Source organism: Thunnus maccoyii, chromosome 9, assembly GCF_910596095.1.
Source record: "Thunnus maccoyii chromosome 9, fThuMac1.1, whole genome shotgun sequence".
Taxonomy (NCBI): domain Eukaryota; kingdom Metazoa; phylum Chordata; class Actinopteri; order Scombriformes; family Scombridae; genus Thunnus; species Thunnus maccoyii.
In genome coordinates, this window is record NC_056541.1 from 15,312,782 (window position 1) to 15,334,526 (window position 21,745).

General features: G+C 38.2%; 1 protein-coding gene across 6 annotated transcripts; it reads right to left on the reverse strand.

Annotated features, from left to right (window-relative positions):
- Positions 1 to 1,086: 1,086 nt before the first annotated feature.
- Positions 1,087 to 20,946, reverse strand: LOC121903367 (transmembrane protein 252-like). Of its 6 annotated transcripts, none has more exons than XM_042420306.1 (6): positions 20,721 to 20,946; positions 15,990 to 16,166; positions 13,492 to 13,645; positions 13,266 to 13,381; positions 2,349 to 2,676; positions 1,087 to 1,839 (listed from the first exon to the last, which is right to left on the reverse strand). In XM_042420306.1, the coding sequence occupies exons 5-6, from the start codon at positions 2,618 to 2,620 to the stop codon at positions 1,596 to 1,598; spliced, it is 516 nt and encodes a 171-aa protein (XP_042276240.1). In that variant the 5' UTR covers positions 2,621 to 2,676; positions 13,266 to 13,381; positions 13,492 to 13,645; positions 15,990 to 16,166; positions 20,721 to 20,946; the 3' UTR covers positions 1,087 to 1,595. The 6 variants fall into 6 exon arrangements, with proteins under 6 accessions (XP_042276240.1, XP_042276241.1, XP_042276239.1 ...); XM_042420307.1 differs by lacking the exon at positions 20,721 to 20,946 and adding an exon at positions 20,123 to 20,300; XM_042420305.1 differs by lacking the exon at positions 15,990 to 16,166.
- Positions 20,947 to 21,745: the final 799 nt, after the last annotated feature.

Sequence of the window (21,745 nt, forward strand, 5' to 3'; positions counted from 1 at the left end):
GCACAGCACCTGCTTTTGAACCGAGTGTGAAATGTGTTGAAGCTGTTGTGTTGCGATAAGAAATGCAGAGGGTTGATCTTTATACGGCCTGAATGGGACACTGAGAGCAAAAACTCATAAACACACTGATTGCCGTCATTATGAGTTGAGGATGTGCCAGTGGATATCCGCAAGGATGTGTTCACTCAGTCAGCCAGACATTACCTGTCAGCCATTACAGGTTATTGCCCCATCCAACTGTTTTATAATGTCAGGGGTTATTTGGATGAGGATCAATGACAGTTTATCACTTGCTAAGGTGATGCTTTATGTTTTAACTTGAATTGTTTCAGAGTCTAATATCAAATATTGTAGGTAGGTGTGTGATTGGTGGTGAATTACGAAAGTGCCAACTACTGCTATTTTAATTTGTGCATGAAAACAAATCAGCTGCAAAACAAGTTACAGAACATAGTTGCCCCACCTGTAATTTAATTGTGGTGAACTTTTAGACTCAGCTGTCAGGTGTGTTTGAGCAAGATAATCTATCAGAACAGCACAGTAAACATGAACAAATTTAGCACAGACTTGTTTGGAGGCAAAGACATAATTGGCTCAAGAACCACAGTACACTAATATAATAATATACTAAATGAACCGCTGACACGATTACAAGTAACTTAAAAAGTCTGATTTGGCATTAAAATCTACTGTAGTGGCCATGTAATCAAAATTTTTCTGGTTCAAGTCTGGCTGGGGACATTTTTGGCATGTTGTCCCACTTTTTCTTCTCTTATTTAACTTATTTAATGCTTGCAGTTCAGTTTCATAATCGTTGCGGTGCAATCAAGAAAGATTATTTTCAATTAGAATCAACCCAAAATATAGTCAGCGTAGCCAAGTTGTGTTGGCTGGACCTACTTTGAAATAAAGTCAGACTGCCTGGTATGAAGCTGTCCCTCTGATCTCTATATTATTTTAAAATGAAAAGAGGAAAAGATATTGTTATACTGCATAATGCAAAACAAGTCTCCCAGAGGTTTGCACACAAAATGTATTTGCAATATATATGACACAGCGCAGCTTTAGCAACTTGATATTTTTATTTCATATGACAAATCACCCTGAAACAGGGACATTCACATCTGTGCACACAGAGGTATTTAATGTTACTTGTGAACATACATAACAGTACAGAAACTGGAGCTACAGTAAAAGTGACACAGTGCTCTCTGTCAATCCAAATGTCCATGCATCCAACCAGATTAATACTATATCATGCTAACAAGCAGTTTTGTAACTCAAATGTGCTGCTCTCTGCATGCTCTCAACAAAAAAAACACTATTTAACCCAACACACTGTACCTCTATGAAGACCTTCAAGCTGAAGAAGGCCTGACATAGGGTCAGCTCACACATTAGAGTTCAGAGGTTTGGATTCACAGCAAAAAGCTGATGTCAACATGTCTCTGTGGTCCATTATTTGACCACTGAATGATCCAACCACATTTGGAGGCATCTCCCATTTTTCTGGAACTTTCTTTCTTAGTCATGTCCATCTACAATCGGAATTCCTCCCTTTTCTCTCAACCACGTAGTCAAAATCATGTTTTCCTTCAGTGTCCAGACAAAGCCTCCCTCTGCTCCTCTGCATCCACCTGCTCCACCTGACTGTAACTGGGAGGCTGCTCCCAGCTCCACGTGCAGTCTGGGACCTCTGAGCTGTCTTGAGTGTAGAGTGGAGGAGCCAGGCTCATCACCACATCCACCCCCTCGACTGTGACCACAAACTCAGGGACTGTATCCAGAGAGACATGGCTGCTCTGGGACTCCTCGTACGATGGAGGGAAGGAGCTGGGTCTGAAAAGATGGGGAAAATAGCAGCGGCATTAGTTTAGTTTAGTTTTATTCTATTGAACTGTAAATGAGTCAGAGTTATTCTGTCCCTTGCCAGATGTTAATAATGCACAGTAAAAAAAAGAATAATAGTTGAAATGACATGTAGAGTACATAAAAAATATATGTGAGAATTTCTATTTGTAGAGATTTGATGCTAAAACAAAAAGCAAACATTTTTGCTTGAAGTTTTTTGTGCTACAAGTTATTCTTCCTCTCTTCCAGGGAGGAAGAATAACTTAATTTGTTTAGTTTAATATTTTTTCAAATAGTTATAGTAAGTATTTTGCAAAAGTAATTTAATTACCAAGAAGCAAATTGAATAAGTATTCCCTTTTATCTACAAAACCAGGTTGTTTCCTAAAAAATGTGGATGTTTTGACATTGATTCTCTCTCTTGTAAAGCTTTCCCAGGTGCTTTGTAATACAGTGTTTTTACACAATTTTTAAAGGATGGTCACAGGTAGTCTTACCTCTCAATGGTGTAAACATGGATGTGCTGTTGGTGTCCTCCTCTCTGGTACATCTTGCTCTTCATGCTGTGGCAGATGGTCCAGAAGACCCCGACGAGGGTCACAAGGAAGCCGACCACAACCATGATATATGCAGGGATGATACTCCAAGTGTACTTGGGCTCGTTCGGCAGGGACACCAAGTAGATCCCCATGCATGTCAATCCAAATCCCATGCCAGGCAGCACCAAACGGGCCAGAGACAACATCGTCTTCTTCACATCCATGTTCATTTACCTCACTTGTTGTTGTCTTTATTGGCGTTTCCAGATGCACTTGTCCTTTTTTTCTGTTTTCAGGTGGAGAGAAGTACCTTTACAAGTCTTGATGATACTTTTATCAAACATGGAGTTTCTAGGGAGTCTTGTAGTTTGATCGGTTTAGTGCCTGTTCAGGATGAGTCCAAGCTAGACTTGCTTATACCACATATAAATCCTCTCACCAAGTTTGAGTACCAACAAATTAACTGTAGTTGAAGGTGTGTCAGCCTGTGAAAGTGTCCTTGCCTCTGTAGACAGAAGGGGAGGTGGCTGGGATGTTACTGCCCTCGGTTGTATATTAACACAGTATTAATCTGGGGTCAGAATACGATGAAAGAGATAGAGGAGGTAGCAAGGAAGAAAGAGAAAACTCTTTGAGCCGAGAGCTAATAAATCAATGACAATGGACCATAGTTGATGGTTAACATATTCAGTAAATTCTTCAGATTGTCTAGAAATGGACTTGAATGTCATTCTGGATTTGTGAATTAATTGCAAATGTTTAGCACATTATAGTGTAGTTGGACAGAGGATAAGGACACGTGAGTGCTTATTAATGTACAATATTTTCAACTGTTAGAGACATATTGTATATGTTTTCTTACAATATTGTCATTCATTATCTGTTTGTACACCAGCCTCTACTCTACTACTACTGTTGTACCAATGTTTCTACTGTGAGGAGTGTCAGGAGTGAGAAAAAGCCTTCTCTCTGATAATGAAAGTTGTAAGTCAGTCAGTGGTACATATTGTAGATAAATCTGAGGGGCCCCTAGATGATTAAAGATATAAGAAAGACAGTAAGAAATCTGCTACACAAAATTAAGTAAATAACTTTTTTCTGACTTTTCCATTTGTGAAATACTGGTTACTTTCATGTCTTCAAAAACTGTTATATATGTTTTAGAGTATCTATAATAGTAATGCAGTCTAATCAATACCAGTGCTAAAATCATGTTAATTCATTTAAATGACTTTATGTTATTTAAAGGTATCCCTTTTTTAGTTTCAGAGACAATTGCAATGGGTAAAAAGGTTTAAATCTCACTTGAATCCAGAGATCACGGTTAAAAAAACAACAACAAAGTGAAAGGTAAAGCAGTTCAGGAGAAAGAGGAATGTCTGATCCTGGTTTACTGCTGACTGTGAATATTGTCATATCCCCTGATAACCACAATTAGCAGGTAGCTGACTACCAATGAATGAGTGAATGACTAAATATAGGTGTTACTTTCTGAATTAACTTGTTTCAAATGCCACAAAATATAAAAACAGTCCAAAAAGTACTGTATTTGATACAGTATATCTTTTGCACATATTGTCTTTTTATTTGCCATGAAAATGTTTATTATTATTTTAAAATGTATGCTAATATATTGCAAAAATATCTGTAAATTAGCAAATGTTTAAATTTGCATCTGACCACATTTTACCCTTTGTCATGCACCCTTTTGTAAATTTACCCATTTTCCACCTAATTGCATACATAGCACCATGCCTTCACAGCTTTGAGTTTGGCCACAAAACTGAAAAAAATAATTATTTATGATACTTCAAAAAGGCAGAGGATTATAATTTACATTTTTTACTGGAGCAGTAAAATGAGGTTGATAAATTACAAGTATTGCCAATTATTCAGGCCAAATTTATTACCAGACAGTGGCTTAAAACACTGAACACTTGACTGAGGCAGATGATCCATGCAAACATGTAAAAACAACAAAAATAAGTATATTTGAGTAGACTTCAAGCAAGAGATACATCATCCATGGCGATGTATAGAAATACGTTTTTAATTTGATGGCTGTTACTTAGTCATCAGCACCAGCGACACAGCTGGCAGGGAGCCTACAGTATGAGACATTGTGTGCTGATAAAATGTAACAGCATTGCACAACATTTTTGTCAAAACAGTTGGCGTGAGCTTTGACACAGCACAGTCATAAGGTAATGTTTCCATAAACCTGTTTCCATAAACCTGTTTTCAGGAGCCTGAAAATGGTTCACGTGTACACAGTATGACAGTATAGAAATAAGATAAATCAGCACAATTTGAAATGAAAGATATTTTACCGGCTTCTCTGAACATTGTGCATTTATGATTATCCTGTCTATTTGTAAATTTCATTTTATATGAGGAATGTACATGTAGTAGGATTAATTCACACTATTAAATTTGGGGAAAAAACTCTTCAAGTGGCTGTAATATGATGATAACTCATTTTTGTGCAATTCTATACATATTAATATAGTTATTTTTTCTTATTTCCTATTTGAATCTTTCTTTGTTTCATGTTCTTTCTTCTCAAATCTAAGATTATGTAAATCCTGTTCAATGAACAATATCTCTGAATGCTTTTCATGCACTTTGGCCTTGATACCCATTACAAGCTGTAATGTTCAAACACACTTTATTGTGAAAATATGACTTCCAAGTTACATAAAGCTGAATAATGAACTATGCTGTAAGTGCACCTCACCTGGAACAAGGTCATGTGCTTAAAACACCAATTCTGACATTTGGCTTTGAAGTTTTCTGTCAACATTTTTTATATTATCCTCCCCCAACAAGGCTTTTGCATTGTTTTTATTTGCACATGCACTAGATATTTCTTTATTTTCAAAGTTGCAAAATATCTTTCTATGCTGCTGAGGCTGGCACAAGTGCTTTGATTGCATCTAGGAAAAACTCAGACCAATCATAACTTTTGTACAGTGGTAATGTTGTGTAAATTGTGTTTTCTTTATATTGCACTGCATATAAAGTGTGTGAATACTGAGCTACATCAAAGATAGGTAGATAGATATTCTCTTGCGCAACTTGTGACTTTCTTTCACTGATTTGTCCCTGGCCTCCACTGTGTACCTTGCTCTCTGTTTATTAGTCAACATCATCATAAGACATCATTTAATGACTCTTCATTATGAATGTTCTGTAATGGTGTTATGAATGAAATCCATCCACACTTGTTGTGAATGCAGCACAGCTATCAGAGCTCTTATTGGCACTCTGAGAGTGAAATGGTTTTATGAATCTTATCGGTCTTATCGGTGTGAAGTTAATCCCCTGAGCTCAGCCTGGGTATTATCTAGATATTGCACCACGGTGATGTTTTTTTTCCGACAGGTTAACACACCACTGTGTCTGATGCCCACGTCAGATATCGGTTTCTTAATGGCGAGAAATTATCACGTAATGACTGTTAACAGTGGCACTATATAACTGTTAAGCAGATTATAAATTTTTGTGGCTGAGCTACATATTCAGCAGTCTGATGTACCGCCTTGTGAGATGGAAAACTGTGGCACTTTCAGTGGGACAGGTACTTTAGTCTATTTTGAAGATGATAATGGTAACATTAGCAGAACACTTCCCTGTGCTGAAGATAGTGTATTTTCTAACACTTCTATCTTGAGTGCTGTTATCACAAATTATCTGGACTGATAGCATGCATGCGTGACCTGCAAGAGAACAGCAGAGTTGCACTTAATATGCTCTGTGAAAATAGTAGATAGTCAGCAAATAATCTGAAACAAGTGTTCACCTACGCTGTGGTGTAATATTCATCAGGGAATGCAATACTGCTCGTGGGGATTTCAGGGTATAACAGATCCACTGCAGGTGAGAAATCCGATTTCAAAGTGTTTTCCTCCTTTCCTCAGGAGGCTGGTTTTATTTGTATGAAATCATTGTATGTGAGTGTGTATGTGTGTTTTTGGGCCTTTGGTGCCCAGATTGGAAGAAGCTGTTGGTTGTCTGATATGCACCTGTTTGGCACACTCCTGAAAACTGAAAACAGAAAAAAGAAAAACTTGAGAGAGACCCTCATAATCTGACAAAACATCTGTACACCCATTATGAGGGTCCCTATCATACACAGATTAGTTGACATTATCTCTGGTATTATTGAGGTTTACGGCTGCTCCACACAGTAGCTAGAAGATTACAGTGACCTTTTTTCACACATTCGTTGTAGGTGCCACGTGAATAAAAAGCATGAGGGGTCAGTTCCCCACATTGGTGATAAATCAAAGGAAAAACTAACATAAAGTGTGTTTAAGGTGTTGGGCCACTAAGAGCTGCCAGGACAGCTTCAATACTCCTTGACATAAATTCTACATTTGTCTGGCTGTTTCTAGATCTTTCATTGGGGGCTGTTAACTGGTGCAGAAGAGAGACAGGCATATTTGTATTGTTTATTTCTTTTAATTCATTTGAAAATAAAATTGTAATTCTCATTTGGTTAAAAATGACTCATACAATAATATATGTCCTGTGTTGCTGCTAGACTAGAGATGTACTAAACAGCATCCTGCGTCATTTATAGTTGATTGCAAGTCTGTTGTTGCCTTAAAAAAATGGCATCAACACACCATTTCTGTTAGACTGCCACCCATTTGTGTTTGTGAAGAACATATCTGGTCCAATATGCTAAAGTGGTGGAATTAAAACAGTGTTAACAGTGTTAGCATCATGCACCATTCAGATAACACGTGTGGGGACAGTATTAGATGTATCAATGTTATATTCATTAGGATTTACACAAGGCTTGTATTTATTTTGTTATCTACGGTATTTGTGAACAGTTATGAAGAAGTTCATGTAAACTGTGAAAGTCAAAAATTCAGCTTTCAACAGGGTCCAAATATTTTTGCTGGAGGGCTAGATTTGGCCCATTGGCTGCTATTTGCCTACCACTGATCTAAAAGATATTAACTCATTTGAGGTTTTTGTGATGGTGGTGAAGAGCACTGTTATGTTGGTCCAACATGTCCCATAGGTGTTCTACTGGGTTGAGATCTGGTGGCTGTGAAGGCCATAATATATGCTTTGCATAATTTTCATACTGATCAAACCATTCAGTGACTCCTCATGTCCTGTGTAGAAGCATCTGCATTTCTTATGTTCCTTCACTCAGTTATTCAGATTATTCATCTGTCACCATTCCACCCCAGTACAACAGAGTAAATGTCATTTTGCTTGTGGTGCTCACAACAATTCAACATCTTTTTATGCCTTTATTCAAGAGTCAACAGATCCCAGTCAGACTCAAACTGAGGATATTGTGGTTCATGGCCACTTGAACACCCTAACATTTCTTCTTTTTTTTTTTTTTAGAAACACCCTGGATAATTCACAAAACACTACAGTTTTTATGGTCACTATGTCTTTGGTAAAAAGTAGTTCCAGTGAAAACTGTTTACAATGTCTTCTAATTCGAGTGTGCTGACGCTTTAAAGTAGGAATGTGGACTGGATGCAGCCTTTGTAATAAGCACATATCACACTACGTGTAATGTGAGAAATATGTCTATATTACCTGGCAAAAAGTTGTGCATACATAAACATGTATTACATTCACTGTGCAGTCTATAAACCCACAAATTAAGCTCTCTCTCTCTCTTGCTCTCTCACACATATACACACATACACTCTGGCTTCTTTTAGACCTCATTATTGAGTGATAATTATAGACAGAGTAAGACAGAGAGCCATTAGTTGTGAGTGAAGGTGTGAAGGGCCGGTTATTAATCAGCTGGACTCTGATGAGTGCCTGCCATCCCCTCTGTCATTAATACTCATCAGGGTCAGACTGCACACTCGGCAGTACACAACTACACTCTTTATATGGTCCCCAATTCTGGACACAAGTCACACAGAGAGAGTTATTATCAGTTATTAGTTTGTTGTTTAGATGATTGTGTAATATATATACATGGACAGTTTATGTTTATATAGTACAGTATGTGCACGATGGGCAGTTATTTGCAGTAGTAGTACCATAAGAGGTCCAGTGGGGGCGACATTGTATTATTATTTTCACTAACAACAGTGGATAGTGAGTAAGCTTTCTGCTTGCTATACACTTTCTGATGAGGAAGATATATAAAGGGGTATACTCTATCTATGTATCTATCTATCGATCTATCTATCTATCTATGAAATATATAACTAACATAAATCCCTTTCTTCTAACACAGCAGGTCCAATAGGTTCATCATGTGGAGAAAAACTATCTCTCAGTCCTTTAGTCACATATGTAACTTTAATGTGATCCAGTTGGAGGCAGCACGAAGGTTCCAGCCTGCCTGGTTTTGATAACCATGATGCTCTGTCACACTGGGGATTGTGGTTTAGATTTTTTCCTGTTTTGTCACAGATTATAAATCTCATCAGTTCCAAGTGTTGGATAACATCTCTATGCTGTAAAACCATTCATTTACTCTCCAGCTATGGTGTCATTTTATCACTTTGGAGATGCTATTACAGATAACAAAGATATATCTGACTGACTGTGTTGCTTTAAGAAAGGATCTCAAAACCTGGTTACACAGAAACAAAGTGCAGGAAAGGGAAGGAAGAAATGACAATAAGGTTTTAAACTTTTGAAATCTTCTCTTTCTCTCACTCTCTCACTCCCACTGATACTCCAACCTTCAATCTCTACCTAAAACCTCCTTCTCTTACTGCTCTTGTCATGTCCATCCTCTGATGTTACATGTGCACTTGCCTGTAGTGTTACATTGCTCTTTCCTGTAGTAGCTATATAAACCCTCGCAGTTGTCTGGACCAGCCGAGGCAGGAGGGGATCAATGCAGAGATCGATAGGGTCCCTGGGAGTCCTAATAGCCCTGTTACTGCTCCCTGACTCCCCGCCTGGCTGCCTGATATAGCAGCACACTAGGAGGGGGGGCTGTGTGTGTGTGCGTGTGTCATCCAAATCCTGTCTACGACCCCCCGCTGAGTCTGTACTTACACTTAGGTCATGATACAGCACAAGTTCTGTAATCGTGCCCGTTGATAGAGTTGATGGCTGAGGAAGGTCTGTATGAGCTATATGGCCTTCTACTGTGTTCACTTAGCCACTCAGTCTTTTTCTCATGTTTCCCGGAAGTAAGCCGTTGGTTGACACACCAATGATGGATCATATATATACATACATATGTATGTTTGTACTGTACTTAAATGCAATTTTGAGCTACTCGTTCTTTACTTACTAGTTCCTAATTTTACCAGCCCTGTATCATAGGAACTATGTCCAGTGGAACCATTCAGTGCCAGTGCAAGATATCATGTGCTGTACATGTAGCAAGGCACAAAGTAAGGATGTGGAGGTTGAAGTGGTGGATGGGTGTGTAGTATGTCTGAGTTCGCATCCTGTCACAGGCCTGTAATGAACATTTTAATGACCTCTTTCATTGACTATAACTATGATCTTTTCCTAACCTTAACCAAGTGTTTCAGTCGGCTAATCATAACTATACCTTGACTGCAGTTTAAGCACAATGTTTCTGTAACCTTGCCCTTACCATTGAGACATGTGTATACATTTTAGAGAGCATGAATTTTAAAAATGTTGCCTCCAGACACAAAAATCTTTGTCATTGAATGAATCCAGAGTTTTGCACAATTGTCCAATATTGACGTTCTTGGATTTTACATACTGTATGTTGGTCAGTTTTACTTGGCATGGTTAGTATCTAGTGAAAACAGTTGTATAATGTCTTTTGTAGCTCTGTAGGGAGCATTGCTTTAACGTCTGATGATGCATGCTTACAAACTGGAAGCATGGAGCCTGAAAGAATTGAGCACAAGGAAGCAGGGAGGGCTATTGAGTTGCATTATGGGAATTGTAAGACCGGTTGTTTTGGAGTTTGATTCTAAAAGTCAGTATATCTTGGCCCTGCTACCTAAATTTTGATCCTTTTTAAATCTGTCTCATGGAAATCTATGGAGATTGCTGGTATTCCTTTAGAAGATAAGTCTGGTGTTATGCTGTACTTTTCTTATTGTCAACAAGTCCCACGAAAAGACCAAAACCAACAATGCTTTAATCTATCTCTCAATACTTTCAGACTTTTCAACCCTGTCTGTGGATTTCAGCCCAAAGACCATTGGTTCCTATGAAGATGTAAACCTTTAAAAGTGTCTCACAAATATAAAAGGCTACGTTATCTCCCAAAATGGCACTAAACAGTACATTTGTTGGGGACTATTTTCAGCGGAGGATTAATACATATTTCGGGCACTAATGAGTTTTTTTTTTTTTTTACTTTTTCCCCTTTCCTACTTCCCCAGCAGTATCAATACATCACATTAAAATTGACATAATGCAATAGCTCCCCCTACCCACGCTTTCTTATAGCTTTCTTTCTTTTTTCCCTTTTTTATGTATTACAGTGTTTTTCAGAATAATGTAAAAGGTATCAACGCAGCATAACACATTCCACTGAACAATAGCTTTTCTCCCCTATTTTTCTTAATTTTTCTGTTTTTAAGTCACAATTCCCGTAAGCATTTCAAATGTTGCTAAGGCTAACATACATCTTATCATTAATATTGTACACATCAAGGGACTGAAAAATTTCTTGGTTTAATTACACTGCATTGAGGATCAACTTTTACTGTACATACATGCAGGTGCAAATCATAAGACATTGGGACAAGAAGCTTACTGCACGGAAGCCACAGTGTGTTAATATTATCTATCTTTTAAAGATCTTTATATGCATATTTTACACTGTCAATAATGACCCTTGAAACGCACTGCATGTTTTTTAATGTATCTTCACTCCCGTGTACACTAGCAAGACATCTCTGTTGCTCTAATGGGGGCGATGAAAACAGAGTATCTGTACTTGTTCCTGTCACTGTCTCAAATTCATTAAGAATGTTGTCCTGGGAAAACTCCCAGCATTGTCGCATCTGGTGCCTGTCACTTAAAGTTTTTTCTACATTAATAAGATTTCTGCAGCTACTTGCAACAGTCTTAAAATATTGGTGCTTTGCCTCAAAGCACATGCACCATAACGTATGCAAGGGCTGTACATGGCTGTAAGTCTTGAGTAATGTATCATATAGTGACATTTCAGACTGATCACGTGTTCAAAAACATCCTTAAGTTTTGTGAAAAATTCACAAACAAGTAAGGTTAAAATAGACTTTCCCTTTTTATTTTTGGGGCAATTACAATGTCAACTATGTCACAGCAGGTCAGGAACACATCTCAATAATTGCAATCGGGTGGAACACGGTGTGCCATTAAAGAAGGCAAGAGCTCTGCATTGGTCGCTCAGAAAATTGTACAGGTCTGTTTTTTTCAATCATTTTGACCAATCGCTAGTTGTTGTAGTTCTTCATTAATTTCCTGTATGTTTATGTGTCTCTCTTTGTGTGCTTGGCACACAACTAGCTTCACTATGCGTGGATCAACTCCTAATAAGTCATGCATTGTGTTGCATTCTTTTGGATGCTTTTGTCACATCCTTCTTATTTAATGGAGAAGGACCATTTAATCCACATGTCACTTTATGCTCAGGGTTTTCAATACATTTCAGATGATACTTGTCTGCCTCTGGGCTTCTCAAGACAAAATCATCCTCATTGCAGCTTTCCTTCATTTCTGTGTATGTTGCCATGCAAAAGCAGCAGATTCTGTACAAGTTAAACAATATAGTAAAACCACCCAACATGTGGGCTGAAAGATTATCTGCTGAAAATGTTGCTAGTGCAGCATGAATAGTCTGCCCAATTCCATGCGCTGTGATAGTGATACCATCTCTTTCAAGTTTTTTAAGATCGTCTAATATGGGTTTTAAGATGGTTTATAAACCATGTTTCACAAATGTTTGACAGACTAAAAGAGCCAGATGGATATGGTTAAGTTTTGATCGATGTTTGCTGTCAAGGTTGCCAATAGTATATATATATATATATAGTATAATAGAAAGTACAAAGCTTGTGTGCTTTGAGCCCTAAGGGATTGACCACTTCAAATTTATCTTCATAGAAATGAAGACGTAAGGCATGTGGATTAACTCTGAAGAAGGGATGTTCTTTGATGTAAGTACCATCAGAGTAGTTGCTTAAGTAATCTGGATCTCTGTCCATATACCTGTTGGCCTGAATTTCATCGTCTATGTCCTCATGTGAACAATAGTGTGTTAAAACCTCTGTGATCAGCACATAAGAGTATGTACCTATTTTGTGTCCACTTTCTGACCTCAAAACATGATGCACGGGTTCAATCAACTTGAGCTTAGATTTACAATGTTCCTTCAACATGTATGATGATCTAACAGCTGCTGAAGCTTTTTCAAAAATATAAATAAATATTTATTAGACTGTATCACCTCTCTTAGTTCAGGAAATTCCAAAATATTGAAAATAGATGTCATTAACAATTTCCTGTTGGACAGCCTGTGGAGTGTGATTTTTTTCTCTACATTTAAGAATGAAGCGACATTTTTTTCTGAATTAAAAAAAAAAAATCTTAAAAATTTCTCAATAGTGCGTCCATACTAGGCCTGAAAGATTTGTATAATACTAAAGTTGACTCACAGTCATTTGGTCATTTAGATATTAAAGTTGGCTTTGTGGGCATGGATAAGACCAACATGTTGAATCAGTTTCTTTAAAGGAATAGTTCGGGTTTTTTGAAGTGGGGTTGTATGAGGTAGTTATCCATGGTCAGTGTATTACCTGCAGCAATACCGGCACAGCCGCTAAGCAACGTACTGCTGTGGATAGGACCAGCAGCAAAATGTATTTAAGCCACTTAAAAAAATCTATATCAGTTTAAGAATATGCTATATTTAGAATATTTTCACTGCTTTACCTTGCTGTCAGTAAGCCCTTTCCATTGGCACTACATTTTCTCAACTGTAGAACGTCCGTATTCCAACGTTCACTGTATTACGCTGCAGCAGCACTGTCTGACAAAAACAGCTGAGGCTACAGGACACACAAAAAGAGCCTAAATTACTGTTCACAGACACTTCCTGTAAAATATTATTATGCACAACTTTTCTAATAAATGTATGTAGCTACATGAATCCACTCACTCCTGATAGATCTGCAACAGGTTCTTGCAGCTTCTGTGGACTCTTTGGTTCTCTTCTGCCCCAACTTCTCCTCACTCCTTTTCACCTCATCTTCATGAATCAAAGGTGCACACTCTGCTTTGAATTTGCATTTGAGGGACTGATGCCAGGTGTGCTAACACAAAAAATGAAAAAAGGATAACCCCTACCATTAAAAAACAACTAAATGAACATATCCAAGGAAAGTAATAACATAACACACTTGTATTAATTATTGTGTTCTATATCAATCACTGTTTTCAAAATAATTACGTCAGGAATAACCAGCTGCATAATATCAAAAACTATCAAACTTTTGTAACTTACATAGCCGTTTCCTTAAGGATACTTAACAATAAGTGCTTTAAAGGGGGGGGGGGGCATTTTTTTGTTTTTGTTTTTTTGAGGTTTTTATATCATTGTGTAGTTTCCCAGTAGTGTGCCATATATGTATTCAAATCCAAACATTCAAATTTGGTTGAAGTATGTATGTTTTAGCAGCAAAATGCTATTTTTCCAAGCCCTTCTAAAAATGTTTTCCCATGTGACCTGACGTAGGTTTCTTCATAATTTTTATGAAGATGTTGCAACATATAAACCTCCCAGCCCTCCTGGCCTCTTCATGACTGAGCCAAGCCTTCTTGGGGAATTGTGTGTTGTCAGTCTTCCAAATTAGCTATACTCCTCCCATTTAGACAATGTTATTGTGCTTCCCTTCCATCATATACTGTTCAAATTATGGTTTGAGATTTGCTCCTCTCTGATGAACCTGTAATTAATTTCAATAAATGCGGGTCAAAATTGACCCAGAACAGCCACAATGTACAAAAATATACAAAATTTAGAAATATTTCCATTATTGTAAATTCTGGGTCACTTTGGGAAAGTCATCAAATTTCAGACTGTAATAATGACATTAAGGTTGTTATACTGGATATAAAATTGGACCAAAACAGTATCCTGTTCCATCAGAAATAAGTGCGAATGTTTTGGATTGATTAATACTTTGTCCCCCTAATTTCTTTTTATCTATGTTCTCTTGTTCTCTCATTATAAACTTGAAGAATTTCTGATACACCTGTTGATCAGATGACAAAGTACATTGTCTATGAAGACTGCCTGCTTGACCTTTTCAAGAAGTGCTTGTTCTGCAACCATACATGCACCGTTGAACAGTTCTTCCAAGGCACTTTAGTCAGTATAAAGGCAACCTGCACTCAATGCTCTCTAGTGAAGAGGTGGAAGATTCAGCCACATGTGGACAGCATTTCAGTGGGGAACCTTCATCTGTCTGCAGCCGTTGCCTTTACAGGGTCATCATTTGCTCAAACAAGGTACAATTATCACAAAATTAGTATTCAAACAATGGACAATTTTACTTGCATGTTGTTTACTACAGGACTCTAGACTAACTTTTTTTCCATCCAGCACTAGACATTTTTTAAAAATATTTATTGTGCTGAATAATATTACAGCACCACAAATATAGGTCCATTTTTTTACACGCCAGTGTGCTGAGACTTTCAAAATCCTTTTTGGAAATAAAGTTATATGCTGTGTTGTTCTTATTCTACGAAACTGCCTCCATGTGGGCTCTTGCCAATTGAGATGTTAACAGGATATTGAATGACTGAGAGGTTTACGGCGTATACAGCTATTAAGGAAAAAAGGCAGGGGTAAGGGGATATTTGCAAGTCGTTCAAGTGTGCCTAGTTATAAATTTGACAAGCACCATGTCCAAAAATAGTCACAAAATGCTTCTAAAAGGTTGCACTCTGGAGCCCTGTACTACCGCTATAACAATATACTCAACTTCCTAGTTCCTGAATGCACTGAGGCATCTGCAAAACCACCTATTACATTTACCAGTGTTTGTTCAAACAGGAGCAGAGGCTACTCATACAGGAGGTAGCTTGAGATCGTGTGGACCTGGATGGGGACATGCGTGCTGACTCTCCAGGTATGGTCTTCTTGTACAATATTCTCAGCACAGCGTGCATTCCTTTTCTTCTATCCTATATCTTTACTTTTATTGCATATTTTATCATTCTGTAAGGCAATTTGAATTGCCTCTGTGTATGAAATGTGCTATATAAATAAATCTGCCTTGCCTTGCCCACATCAGGTCAATGTGCCAAGTATTGTTCATACACATCCATGGATCTTGGAAGGAATAGAGTAGTAGTAGTAGTAGTAGTTGTAGAATAGTTGGATGTACAACTTGTGCAGGGGAGAATGAGATGAAAAAATACCATTTGCTACAACTCTCTCTATAATATCTACAGGTAGATACCATGCTTTTGCAAATCGGTTCACTATTGAGCTTGCACCATCTTCCGACAAAGATGGTTTTTGAAGGCTCTGTAATGGTTTCCTATAGTCTTTCTACCGGAGCCATACTGTAGCCTTGTAGGAGAATGGGGCAAGCTCAGTAGTGAACTGATTTGCAAAATTATGGTCTCTGTGTGTAGATATCATACCTGAATGTCCATCAATAGGGCCTGTGTTCAGTTTTACTGGAATCGTCATTTAATTATTTTTCAGAGCAACAAAGTGGGAACAGTCTCCAGATGGAGAAGGAGGGATTGATCCGAAGCCTTGACACACTGGAGAAGGCAGGTGTCCTCAGGAGCTTGGTGTCTGACAGTCCATTCAGGCTAAGGTGGAGAGAGCAGACATTTTACACTTCTATGATGTGTGGCATGTGCAGAAGGGCATGTATACCACTTGTTTCATTAATTTCCTTCATTCTAAACAAAAATAGAATAGCCAGTCAACAGAGTTATCCAAATAGATAACCATATGACAATTGAATTCTTGTGGTAGTCAAGTAATAGCTGTATGGTCGTCATAGCTGTCTGTGCTTTTGTAATTTATGAATGTAATCTGAAATTCATTATACATAAAATGAAAGTCATTCGGGATTTTACAAAATTTGCAGTGATTAATCGTGTATGTGTGTGTGTGTGTAAGAGAGAGAGAGAAAAGGTAGAGACTGCAGTCTGGACTGCTCACAAGTACCACCTGGTGGTTGTTGGTGCAGACTGCAGCTAGAGATGGTTATAATTGCCTCTTTGCGCTCCCCCTGCCTCTCTCCCTCTCTCACTGCGGCAGTAATACCGTGGCACAGCACCATTAACGCTGCAGCAATTGCACCAAGTGAAAGCAGAGACATCTGTATGTTATGATCTCATTACCTACATTTAACAAAACTAAATACTTATTTATTTTGGAAATAACTTAAATATTGATAATATTTCCATTTGTTTGTTCCGGTGTGTCCAAGAAACTTGATGCCCTTGGCAAAGAATGGGACTACAAGGCTGTGATTGCATGGCGACCATGAGTCACAAACCACATGTGCTGGTCAGCTGTCTCATCACAATCAGGCAATGAAATGGTTGCCAAGTGGACCTCGATGGTCAGTCATGTCCAGAACATTCATGTCCATGAAAACAACAAGTCTCCCACTTGCCTGCACCCACCCCTCAATGGCGAAGAGGCAAGGGAATGGCTGAAGCCAAGTATGTATAAAGAAGCATAACAAACATAGTCCTTTTTAGAGGTGAAGCCTCTCCATGAACTGTAGGTGAAACTTACTTACTCACATGATCACTCACTCACTCACTCACTGACAGGATCACGGTTAGCTATAGGTGCACTCCATTTGGACGTGCTGACTTGTCGCTTCAGTGAGAGCCCTTAATATTCAACCTAGGCTATTAAGCTACTTACAATTTCTTTTGAAAAAGCCAATGACAATGTCCAAACATTATAGCTTATAATGCAAGCTGTGCATGCGAGCAAATAGACCTAAATAACTAATCTTCTAAACACAAATGTTATGGCTATAGAACATGGGTGCAAATAAAGAGTGGTGCTTTGCATCTGTGACAGTGTCCTTGTCATTGAATATTTGTCTGTCAAATCAACTTCCCTTGTCAGCTGTGAGCATAGCACACAAACAGGACTCGTGTCGCTCAATTCAAATAACTGTGCTTTATAAATCCCTATAAATGTATTACTGATTTATTGGAAATTTGTTGTCCTTGATGAATATGTTATTTAAGACAGAGATTGCGGCAGGGATAGTCAGTTATCACCACTGCAATTTTATCCACTACACTGCAAAAGAGAAAATAGTATGCTTGTCTTTTCACAAGGCACAAAAGCATGCTAGAAGCTCTCCAGTATCATCCTCCATGAAAGCCTTCTGAAGGACATCAGTAAAATGAGCCCAAAGTATCAAACCTTTTCTATTGAGGCATACCACAGCCTTGTTCTGAAGTTCTGTCCCAAGAATCTAGACTACTCCTTCACTGGAATGCTTTGCAGGTGTACAAGTGTGTTTTGTTATGCTTAATCACATTTATAGTTAGATTTATATTCAAAGAATAATATGCTTATCTTTTCAAAAGACACAAAGGCATGCAAGAAGCTCTCCAGTATCATCATTCAGAAAAGCCTTCCAAGGGACATCAGTAAAATGAGCCCAAAGTACCAAACTTCTTCTATTGAGGCATACCACAGCCTTGTTCTGAAGTTCTGTCCCAAGAATCTAGACAATCCTTCACTGGAATGCTTTGCAGGTGTGCAAGTGTATTTGTTATGTTTGATCACATTTGTAGTTAGATTTATATTCAAAGAATCCTTGACCTCCATAAACATTAATTAGATATTTCATTGGGATTTTGGTTTCAGACTTCGTCTCACTGCTATCCATTACAATGAGAATGCGGACAGTCCCCAGGCAACTGATGGAGATGGAAATCCATGCTTTCAGATGAGCTACCCCAAGTGAAAGATAGGTGACTACAGTGTGAAGGTCTTAAAGACAAGCCTACTTGAGTCATAACATTTTATATTCAAAGGCATTGCTGTAGTTGCTATAAGTAATACAACATTCATGTGATTTAGGTGTAATTGCTGGATAAAATATCTCTGCATCATTATAAACACACAGACTACATCGACAGCCTCCTAGAGCTGCTGTTCAAGGATGTCCTGATGGCACCTGGGAAGTACCAGGACCTAGGCTATTTGCCAGCATTCCTGTCCCTCCCCCCCTTAACTCTCAGTTTGAGACCCAGACAAAGATGACGCCGTGCCGGGATACATGATGCGCTTTGCTGCAAGAACATAAAAGGACAGTGAGTATGACAATGTGGTATTCATAATGTTTTGTAAGCATTTATGATGTGTTCATGATGAATTTCTACAAAGTCCTTTTACATAACTTGCATAATTCAAAGTCATGCAGTCCAACAACTGGAACTGGTAATCTACATAATTGTGTTCCGCAATATCTAATTGGGAGAAGGACCCAAAGAATGCCTTGGGAGCTTTAGAAGGCTGTGGAGCATTACGAGTAACTAGAAAGGTATTTCTTCCTCTTTGGTGATGAGATGCCAAGTTAATTTTGGTGGCATGAAAAGTACGGTGGAGGCTTAGTTTACATATAATGGTATAATGAGCCTCCTGATTGAATCACATCATTTGGTTATTTTATGGGAAAGAGTTCAGTTGAAGCTAATCCCACACAAGTCATCGCAAAATGACATTTTGAACGGATTCTTCATGTTTGTGTTCCTTTGTGTCAGACAGTACGACAAGGGCTGAATTTACTGTCTTTCTCTGGTGAGGAGATGGCCATAGTTTTAATTAATTTTTCAATTTTAACTGATTGTCTTGTGTGTCTGACTGCAACGGGGACTGCAAGCGACCTGAGAGAGAAGGCTGATGCTCTGAATTCCTGTTCTGAAAGGATGGCCCTATGGTTTATATGTGGAGGAGCTCAGTACACAAATACATGTGATTTTCCATTTAAGCATCACCATCAAAGTTGGTTACAGCCACTACCACTTGATGCATTTACACTAACAGACAAAACGTCTTTACATTTCTAACCAGACAACAAATGAATCCAATCTACTCCACTCAGCTGAGCCTTTCTCTTTGCCTGATGGAAAGAATCAACTTATTTCCGACTTTGCATGGACTTTTGTAAACTGATTTATTTTGAATATTTTGAGTAAAAGAACAAAACAAAAACACTTGACTTTAAAAAGTTTGAGTTAGATGGGAGGAAGCTTGAAGCCTGTGTAGGTGCCTGTGGGGTCTGGGTACTGTTCTTGGAGTACAGCGCATGCTGGAATCACCACCCTCACGTGCTTCTCCAAATAGCTCCAGCACCACTGGACAAAGTTCCGATACACAGAATATCTATTTATCTTATATTTTGATTTCCTTCCTTACTCAATGAACTTTAGGTCTCAAAAGAAACAAGGAATGTCAGTGAAAAATAGAAAAATAAAGTCTGCTGTCTCAATCAAGGTAAGTCACAGTAAATGCCATAAAGAGCATGTACATATGCATAGGCTTGTGCATCAGCTCGGTCACCCTATTGTTTTGTTTCTATGGTTTATTGGCAACCTGTGTTTTATCTGTGTTTTTAGGATGATGGAACATGTGTTACCAATAGTAGACAGATCAACCCAAAAGTAACACATAATTATGATTAGCAACCAAGGCAACAATATATTCAATTTTATATTCCATAATACCTCATAATATCTATTAAGACATGTTTGTAATTCTCTACAATGCAACTTACCTGTCTATAGTCAAAGGCTGCTCAATGTATTGTCTGTGTACACACACAGACAAACATTCACACAACCAAACGCATGATTCCCTCCAAGCTTACGCCTGGCAGAGTTAATGACATGTCGAATTAATGGCACTTATAACCCTCATGGAGGCATACTGCACATGTAATGTTCGGTGCAATCATAAACATTGTGGAGACCTCCAGAGATGTATTAAAGTGGACCCTCATAGGCTATTTCAGAGTGACCACACCTAGGTTAGCTAGCTAGCTAGCCTTAGGGTATAGCAATCTTTTTTTAGCAAGCTAACAAGTAAGCCATTTGGTTCAACTCATTTAGACAAAACCTTTAGATAAAACATATAGCAGAGGTGGTCTATAAAGCCATACCTTTGGTCATGTACTGTAATCTGTATTTTTGGATGGACACCAAATGGCTGACTTTAATTAGCTAGCAAACCCTAGGCTGGTAATTTTCTAGATCATGCTAGCTAGCAATTTAGCCATTCAGTTCAGTCGAAGCACATTCAATTTTCAACAAAAAAGGTTGCATAGAACATATAACCCACTATGTCTTTAACTTTTCAATTCAACCTAACATTACCTCTGAATCTCTGTGCCTCTTCTTCTGTCACATTTATTCCTGACTCCTCCAACTTCTGGAGGACTTCCTCCTTGAAAGCTCCATCTTCAGATTTGCATGCCAAGTGCAAGTGAAAGTTGGGAGAAGTCGGCTTGTATTACTGCTACAACCAATGTGCATGTGTGAACTCCCTCATTCAAATATCAAAATTTCCCATTGCAGCTCTTTATTTGGCCTAGGTGATCATCACGTTGTTTCCAGGATAAATATTTGAAATTAGGTTACTTGCTGTCCATTTCTTATATTGCCAGCGTCTAGCAGGCTTCAGCCTAAATATTACATGAAATTGATCATAACTCAGAGATAGCTGTGTGAAAATGTAGCCTAGGCTACTCAAATTTCACTCACATTAATGGCAGGCCTATAGCCTTCTGCAAAAGTATGGGTGAGCTTATTTTGGATGATCGTCAATATTCTGTTCACTACGTTGTGGAGTTCACTGCAGAGTTCTCTGATGTTCACTAGCATTAATAAAATATACCTAATTTTTTCCCATCTTGGAACACAGGCTTAATTAATATGAGTGCATGCACAAACTGAATTTCACAATAACCCTGATGCACTAATCATCCCATTCCCTTACAGCATTTTGGTCCACATTGACATCTATGTTATTGTACTTCTATATGTTGAAAAAAAATGATAGAGGCATGGACCCTCTCTCAGTTTGGAACTGAGAGAGGGACTGTACCCTATCACCCTAGAAAACTGAGTACCTTATTGATCGTCTTTTTAGAGAACATAAATGGACCTTAACTGTACCCTTTTTTCTGATAGTGTACCCAGTGCAACAATGTGTGTCACTAATATGTTTTTAATATTTTTGGACAACAATGGAGCTCTATGACACAGCAGAATAAGATATATCAGGCTTTGACTATACAGGCAAACTTAGCAGGATCAATTCATTGTAAATTTTGGGCTTTTCATGGGATTTGTTGACAGTAAGAAAAATATAGAATATTACCAGCCTTGCTGTTTTCATT

Excerpts from the sequence above, each read along its gene's own strand:
- LOC121903367 (XM_042420310.1), bottom strand. The coding sequence starts at position 2,620 with ATGAACATGGATGTGAAGAAGACGATGTTGTCTCTGGCCCGTTTGGTG. Across the intron at positions 1,840-2,348 it reads CATGTTTACACCATTGAGAG|ACCCAGCTCCTTCCCTCCAT; the intron begins GTAAGACTACCT and ends CCATCTTTTCAG.